Genomic DNA, 9,221 nt, shown 5'->3' with positions numbered 1-9,221 from the left:
GAATCACGTCACAGAGGCCATTGTCTTTGATAATATGATGGAATGTTTCTCAACCAGCCCAGAGCAGATCCACAGATGTCCTCAGGCAAGGGAGGGGGCAGAGCATCTTATTTACATAAAATCCAGGAGGAACTGAAGATAGCTGGCCAAGGCCGGCACAAGGGAGCCACATTCACACAACAATAATTGTTTTGGGTCAGGCCGACTCTTATTTTCCATCTGCCTTCAAAGTCTCACTGGTGTTTCTCAATGGTGAATCCAAACAGCCAAATTCCAGGTCTATTCCACCAGATCCGAGCAAACAACTTTCTCCAAGATTTATCCCATTTCATCCCTGAGTACAGGAACCGCATCTAGCCTGCGATCCTGTGAAAGGATCGCATCCAGTCTGCGATTCTGCTCACGTAACATCATAGTCTGAGTGTTGATTGCAGATCCCATCACACATGCCTGGCAGCCTCTCAGTGGCTAGAACAGCTGCTGAGGTTTTCCCAATTTCTCAATATACCAGGTAACCGCCAACTCCAAAAAGCAAAAAGCCTGTTATCAAAAATCCAATTGTGTACACATCTTCGACACACCCGACTGATAGTATCGACAGACACACAATTCTCCACTCATGCCAGGAGTCCATTGTGTATCCGGAGAAAAATGTCCCGTCTGGACAAGAGGGTTCTCCCAAACCCAGCCTTTCTGTTGAGAAAATTTGATCAATTGCGTTGACAGACCAGCTGACCAAATCCATAATTCACAAATTTTGGAAGATATGCAAAGAGAGGTTCCAAAGGAAAAGACAAGACACAGAGCTGAAGCAGGGCAGAGAGGGGAGGGTACGGGAGACAGAGTGTGTGAAAATCCCAGAAGATCCTCAGTTTCTGAAATACTAAAACCAGCCTGTCTAGCATCAACAACCATGCCACATTCAAGGTAATTTAAATCCCCTTTTTTCCTCATTCTGATGCCTGATTTGAACTTCAGCATGTTGTCTTCACCAGACTACATGCCTAAAGGCCTTGAGTTGCTGCCATGTGATTGGCTGATTAGCTATTTGGGTTAACAAGCAATTGAACAGGTATATATAATAAAGTGGACAGTGAGTGTATATTCATACACTACTTCTTCAGTTTTGTAGGTTTTAGAATTACTTAAAAGAAGCTTTTTCTCCCATTCAGCTTTATTCATTTGTAGCAATATGGTAGAATCATTACTCATAATCCATTTAGAAATTCAGTCCAGAAAGCTGTGTACCTGTCTGTTTTTCTTTATGCATTTAAAATAAAGGATATTCTTGTTTCAGGTGCAGGGTGGAGTGAGGGTCAGGAGACATCTATCTGTCTGGTTTAATTATTAAATCAGACTGTTTTCACGAGACAAAACCTCAACCTGCAGGAGAGAGATGGAGAAAAACGATGTCAACTTTATACACAAAAAAGCAACAAAATAATTATTATACAATATATATCTTATTTTTTTATAGAAAATATTACATAAATTGTCAAATTTGTGTTGTCAGAAATTCAGAAAGCACATGTCTAACCCACTATTTTTTATGCTAAGGAGCAGCTACTGAAAAGCAGCAACCTCTTTTGATAGATCTGGTTGAAATAATTTACAATAACTCTATCATTCAAAGCACTATGAAGTCATTTTAACAGGATAAAAATATGATCAGGTCACACAATGGTAATGGAGTGAGAGAGTTATGCAATCAAAGTTACACTTTTTGTATCCCCATCCTGAACAACAGGCATAGCTATAGAGAACATAATACTGTTACAAAGCAATAATAGCAGAATTAGGTACACTCTTCATACACATATGTAACTACAATGTCAACTTGTCTGTACACAGCTAGGATTAAATTTGCAGCAGTTTGTAAGGATACAAAGCAATACCATTGCTATTTTTGGATGTATTAATGTATAACTGTACTACCACCTAATACTATAGGTCACTACAATCCAAGCTGATGTGGTAAAGAGAAAGCAATTTACTATCATAAAAAAGATATGAACTTTTAATTTGTGTGGTTGTTTTTGTAAATATAATAATGAGCAAAGTCAACAACTTACTGGGCTGTGACTGCCGGAGACTAATTGGTGAGCAGAATTTGTTAGGGAGTCTCTAAAATTTGCAGGAATTCTCAGTTTCCTTGGGTTAGTTGCAGTGAGGCTCACAATTTCTATCCATCTTTTTCGCTTATCCATGTTTGGGTTGCACAGATGGGTTGCATGAGGGAAACCAAGTTCTCCCTCTCCCCAGTAACACTCTTCAGTTTCTCCTGGGGGATCCCAAATGATTCCCAGGCCAGAGAGAATACATAATCCTTGAAGGGAGTCTTGGATCTTCCCTTGGGTGTCCTCCCTGTGTGATGTGCCCAGAAAACCTCCAAAAAGAGGTGCCAAGTAGGCATCCTAATCCAATGCCTAAACCACCTCAGCTGACTTCTTTCAATGCAGAAGACCAGTGGCTCTACTCCAAGCCTCCCTGGTATTAAGCAGCTCCTCACTCTATGGGTTAGCTTGCTCACTCTATGGAGGAAGCTCATTCCAGCTGCTTGTATTAGGGATCCTATTCTTTTGATCATGATTCATATCTCATGACCATGGTAAAGGTTGGAATGTAAACCTGTAAACTGAGTGTTTGCCTTTCTGACCAGCTTTTTTTCTTCTCCATGGAGCAGTGTCATCATTACTGTCAACAAAGCCCCAATATGTTGATCTATCCCCCTCCGTACCTCCATCCTACTATCACTCCTAAACACGACTCCCAGATAGTGTATTGAACTCCTCCACTTAAGACAAAGACTCACCCCCAACATGGAGAACATGGACTCAGGTTAAGAGTTGACTGTCATCCCAGCAGCTTCCCACTCAACAGTGAACAAACAACAGAACCACATCATATGCAAAAAGCAGAGATAAAGTTGCCAAACCAGACACCTTCCTTAAAATCACAAACAGGATCAGACACAAGGACAGCCCTGGAAGAGTTCAACCTGTACCAGGAATGAGCTCAATTTTCTGCTATGGGTGCGGACATAGCTTTGGCTTTGCTTTGGTTATCCAGGGACCAAATACCCCTTAAAAGCAACACTGATACCCTGTACTCTTGCAGCACTCCCCATATAGTTACTTTCTTACAACAGGAGGGTGTCTTTCTCCTGTGGTGCAAAAAAAGGAGATTTTTTTTTTTCACCGAGTTTTTAAATTAAATAAAAAGCCTTACAATTTAATATGCATTTACAAAATAAAACATGTCCATGCATGATATTTAAACAAATACATTAAAATATCATTGCTGTGCAGATGATCCTCAACTTGTTCAACAACAAAACATGTTGAACAAACCATAAAGCAACTGGTTGAAAAACTCTTAAATGAACTATCCTGCTCTAGATTTTGATCACAGTTCATTCTTGAAACTACAGTGAGGATTTATTTGTCTGCTTAGATCACCATGATAAGAGATAACAGAGTTTAATCTTGGTTAAATTACCATGGTAACAGACACTGAACTCATCACCTGCTGCTCTAGAGCAGGTGATGAGTTCAGTTTCACCTTAAACTATCAATAAAAACCTTCTGTGCACTGATTTCTTAATGATATCCTAAATGGAAAAATCAGATTGAAACATTGTTAATATGTCAGCATAGTTATACCTGCTGCTGTAACATTTTAAAAAGATTGACAAATATTGCAAAATTAAAAATTCCAGTCATTTTACAATTTAGTCAGTACTCTGCATTTAGATGCTGATCTAATGTTGGTGTTATAATTTTCAAATTTATCCACAACACAATATTTATTCAGGAATATGTTTTTTTTATAATTTAATCTATAAAATGTAACTTATGGATCTGATATTAGGTAAAATCATTCCTTTTAGCCAGATCTAATTTCATATATTAACTCGCATAACTTTCAGCAAAATGTGCTTGAAAATTTGAATACACTCACAGTTTGCACTTAAAGAAGCTACAGTTAAGCCTACAGTAAAATTGGGAAAAAATATTATAACCAAAATTTAAAGTGACCATACAGCCGCTTCAAAATAACTATCACTTTACCACTCAGACAATTCAGTGCTATTTTTCATCAGGTGTATGTTCTAATTAGACCAGGTCCGGGCCTCTTATTGATTCCCTGACATGTTTTCAGACATGAGTTTGGGAGTTAGTAATGCTCTCTGTTTATGATCATGTCATGTTATAGAGTTAGCATAATTATTAAGCAGTTAGCCTACCAGCTAACAATATTAGCAGTGTCAGGCACTGTTGTTTGTTTGAAATTTTTTAACAAAGCCTCTGATAAAACTATGAAGACCCTGTTTTAACTTAACACAGCTAACAGCCGAATGAAGCAGCTTTCTTCTTTTAACTTAGAGCCAGAATGCTTAAACATGGCCAGAAGTTCCAGGTGTTTATTTGATTATCTTTAGTTCTACTTAAACAGAAGTCATGGTGGAGGTTTAGCTGCTGGTGACATGCCAACAAATGGATGGCCAGAGGACAAAGCAGCCCACTTAGTAGGCAGAGTTTACACACAATCCCTATGGGTTTATTTACCAGGGAAACTCTTCTTTACCAGCTGGTCATCACTTTTAGTCAGATCATACACCAGCTGACTGGTAAGGAACGGACCCATTGACTGCAGGCTTACAGTGTGTGTGTGTGCGTGGGTGGGGGTGTGTGGGTGTTTCTCCTCCTGATTTAAATTCATTTGTTTTAAATTCACATTTCTTACTCTGTAACAGACGGGATTTTTAACAATAACAAAGTGCAATACTTTGAATAAAACATACTTAAGTAAAGTTTGAAAGTATTGTTTGGAATAACTTTTTTTTTAAAAGTACAAGGTACACTAAATTCATATTCAATTACAATAACACAAGTAAATGTAATTTGTACAGTAATACAGTAATTTCTACGACAAAAAAACATCTGAGTCTACAGCCCCAAATGTCCAAGTTTAACCCTCCTGTGGCCTTTTGGTCAAATGGACCTGAAGTTACAAGGGCTTAGTTCATCTCTTCAGTTAGGAGAGATTCAAGAGGGTTAAAATCCACTCTGACAATAAATAATAAAAAAATATTTTTAAAAAACTGGTCCAAATTTTTTTAATGCACTCCCTCAAATTAAATCCCAAACATTGGGGCAACCATCAAGGGGGTTACAAAAAGGGCTGAGGTAAGACCAATGTGGACAGAGATGGGCAATAAAATAATCTGTATGGCCAAGAATACAGTTTTGTAAGCCATGCACACAACAGTTTTTATAAAATGGCTGCACAAAACACAGCTGCATGTCTCACTTGCTTGGTCATAAACACTGAATTCAGTGAGACTGCAACAGAAAATTTGCCTTTTTTCCAACATTTTTGAGTCACTAACTATTCTCCAACAGTTGCAGCCTAGTGAGATAAAACCTTTAGACTCTTAAATATCTTTAGTGTGAAAAGTTTTTTTCTTCTTCTTCTTTCTTTTATTGCCATGTGTGCTATCAGCAAAGTACATTTACTAAGCTGTTTCGTAGGACCTGTCGGATGACCTTCAGTCTCCACCAGTAATGTGCGTGAATGGACCAGAGGACAAACTGTTCCGCAGCCAGAGTGCAGACATCACCCTTTCTGCTGAGAAGGAGAGGATAAAGAAGATGTTTTCGGAAGGGTAACATTAGTTGAACACACAAAGCATGTCAACAAATCTGAAACTGAAGAGCAATAAAGTCCAATGCCATATTCTTTTTAAACATTTAAAGTTGTAAATAGATGCATTCTTGAATTTGCTAATGTGTTTACTTCTTTGGTGTGGCTCCATCTTTTTAATGAAGAAGTGGATACAAAAATGAATTTAATTGGCATCTAAATTTCAGAAGAAAAAAATAGACACATTCCACAAATATTGACCAGATGTTTGGAAGGCCAACATTGAATTTACATTTGATAAAGTTATTGTCATGTTTCTACTTGGGCCACTTGTTGTGCTTTATACTGATGTTTTTTTGTCCAGATTTTAACTTGAATTAGCATTGTTTCTGCTTCATTACTATTCTGCTTAAAACTTCTCTTTTATTTTATTGTGCAGCTTTAAAAAATATACATAGTATACACCAAAACGTGCAGCTCAATTGGCAATAGTGTGCTATGACTTTTGATACAGTGAAAAGGGTAGACAAAATTTGCAAGTAAGTCATAAAAAAGGGGGATTTTAGCGAAACCCATGAGAAAACCCAGCCCTATTTTGGAGCTCTATAGCTCAGATATACAACAGCAGAAATATAATTCAGAGTTTAAACCAGTCAGAGAGATGGACTTTACAAGACAGAACTGGCTGTTTGAGATATTTTAGAATTTATACACACATCATACAAAATCTCCCAGAATGCAGAAAGAGTGTACAGCCATGCTTCAGTAGATTTAAGTTATGTTCTAGCTAAAAGGTTTCTCTTCAAAACTGGAAATAAAGGTTTTTAACATGTCAAATTTCCTACATATAAGACTGTAGAAAAATAATTCATGTGTGACAATCAGAGTCCTCTGTTGCTTATAGTTCAAGAATTTCTAAGATCTGACAGTTCTTACACAGCAACTGTTTGAGGTTTGAGCTGTACTCTGTGTTCAGGGCTGCCTCTCGTTGACTTGCAGTCAGAGAATAACACAGGTGTGCAGTTACCAGACCATTAGGGCTGCCACTAAAAACTATTTTTATTTTAAATCTTGGCATTTATTATTTATGTATATAAAAAAACCTCAATATTCAGCATGTTGTAAAGATACTGTTGGTAAGAACTGCAAGCAGATGAGGAAAAACTTCTTTTCCAGGAATTCAGTCACATGGCTTTACCTATCCTAACAAGGAGAGAAACAGCTATTAAAATGTAAAATTCCTTAGACAACTTTTGTTGTGACTTGGCACTACATAAATAAACTGAATTAAATTGAATTAATAATGCATACAGCAACATTATCAAATGTTATTTTTACTTAACCTAACTGAATTCTAACTAATGAATTGTGTTAATTGTATATAAATATATCAATGAATTTTTCAAATTAAATTTTTATTCATTTAGGTATTAGATTTAGCTACACAATTAAATGTTTAAAATCAGCAGAAGTAAAACTGATCCAGTAAGGCTGGCTACATAAAGCTATGGAGAGTGGACAAGCCACTGTTTTATTGTAAAGCTTGAAGTACTGCCATATGTTTGACTCATTCAGCCTTTCCATTACAACATTATTTATAATCCACCTCCTCACATTCATGGGCTATGTTTTTCCACCAGGACAATTTGAAATTGTAGGTCACACAGACCAGACAGGAACTCATCTAATGTACACAGTTTATACCAGTGGATGTAGAGGAAAAGAGTTATTTCATTTTAAATGTTTGAAAAATTAAGTCATAAAAAATTTGGTTGACTAAAAATATTGATTTTAACAAATTATAATAGTCAACGTCACTGATTAGACCGTCTACTTGTGAAAGCCCTAGTGACCATAATGAGCCACTGGCATCAGCTTTAACTTTTCTTTTGATATGATTTTCTTAACATTTGTTATACAGATTGTAAATTAAAATGTTTGGTTAGTTTTTTAGTTTCGATTATTATAAAATTACGTTGGAATTTTGGGAAGAAGCAGCATTGTAGAAACGTTCTTGTTTATTTGGACACCGTTTGTGCCTATGCTCTGAACTGCAGTTCAGCACATAGGCACAAGTAATAGTCAGAGCCCGTACCCTCACCCAAAGGCATAGGGAAGCTACCCTCTCATCTACCAGGGAAAACTCTAAAGCACAGACACCAAGCTGGGGGCTATAAGTAGCCCCACACCAGCCCGATGCCTCTTAGGATGGACAACTCCAGAGTGGAATAATGTCCAGCCCCTGTCAAGGAGATTGGTTCCAGAACCCAAACTGTGTGCCAAGGTGAGCCCAACTATAACTACATACATACCTCTCAACCTCACGCACAAGTTTAGGCTCGTTCTCCACTAGAGCGGTGGTATTCCATGTCCCAAGCCAGGGTCAGAACGCCAAAGCCCCTGCTTTCGGCTGCCACTCATAGCACTTTACACCCAACCTGTATGACCCCTCCTGCAGGTGGTGGGTCCACAGAAAGACAAACCCATGTAACTTATTCAGGCTGAGCCCAATCGTGCCCCATGGGTAGAGGCCTGAACAAAAAAAAAAAAAAGCAGTTTTCTAACAGTTAAACACAGCTTTAACTTACATGCAGCAGAGAATCATTGAAGCACTTTTTATTCCCATTACAGCAGCCAGACAGCATCTGGTGTGTAGGATGACTGTTGTGGTAAAGAAGAGGAAAAGAATAAAGGCAGAGAAGAGGACCAAATGCTGGAAGTTGAGAAAGGAAGAAAGTTGTGAGGAGTTCAGAAAGGAGCTGTTAAAGGCCCTGGGTTGTAAAAAAGAACTTCCAGATGACTGGGCTACTTCAGTCACAGGGATTAGAAAGACAGGTAGGAAGGTACTTGGTGTGTCATCTGGACAGAGAAAAGATGAGAAGGAAACCTGGTGATGGAATAGTGAAGTGCAGGAAGTTATCCAGAGGACGAGGTTAGCCAGGAAGAAATGGGACAGTGAGAGGGCTGAAGAGAGTAGACAGGATTATAGGGAAATGCTATGTAGGGAGACAAGGGAAGTAGCAAAGGCAAAACAGGAGATGTATGATGAGTTGGACAGGAGGCTGGACACTAAGGAGAGAGAGAAGGACTTGTATCGACAAGACAGAGGGATAAGGCTGGAAAGGATGTGCAGCAGGTTAGGCTTCTTAAAGATGGAAATGGTAATGTTCTAACAAGCGAGGACAGTGTGATGGGAAGATGGAAGGAGTACTTTGAGGAGCTGATGAATGAAGAGAATAAAAGGGAAAGAGTAGTGTTCATAGAAACTGTGAACCAGGAAGTGGAAAAGGTTAGTGAGGATGAAATCTGGAAAGCTTTGAAGAGGATGAAGAAGGGGAAGGCAGTTGGACCTGATGACATACCAGTGGAGGGATGGAAATGTCTAGGAAAGATGGCAGTGAGGTTTTTGACTCGATTATTCAGTGGCATTTTTGAGAGTGAGAAAATACCTGAGGAATGGAGGAGAAGTGTGTTGGTGTCAATCTTTAAGAACAAGGGTGATGTAAAAAGTTGTAGCAACTACAGGGGAATTAAGCTGATGAGCCACACGATGAAGATCTGGGAGAGAGTTGTGA

The 9,221-nt window shown here is 38.4% G+C and overlaps 1 protein-coding gene across 1 annotated transcript in view; it reads left to right on the top strand.

Moving 5' to 3' along the window:
* Positions 1–5,556: 5,556 nt before the first annotated feature.
* The window catches only part of LOC108250829 (homer protein homolog 3-like), a 48,415-nt gene continuing 44,750 nt past the window's right edge, over positions 5,557–9,221 (top strand). The window contains exon 1 of the mRNA XM_037982118.1: positions 5,557–5,668. Coding sequence (XP_037838046.1) covers positions 5,568–5,668 — 101 coding nt within the window. The 5' untranslated portion in view covers positions 5,557–5,567. The remainder of the gene's footprint in view (positions 5,669–9,221) is intronic.

The sequence above is a fragment of the Kryptolebias marmoratus genome, linkage group LG20 (genome assembly GCF_001649575.2).
Source record: "Kryptolebias marmoratus isolate JLee-2015 linkage group LG20, ASM164957v2, whole genome shotgun sequence".
Lineage (NCBI taxonomy): Eukaryota > Metazoa > Chordata > Actinopteri > Cyprinodontiformes > Rivulidae > Kryptolebias > Kryptolebias marmoratus.
Note: the sequence above shows the minus strand (reverse complement) of the source record. Positions and strands in the feature narration are given on the sequence as shown.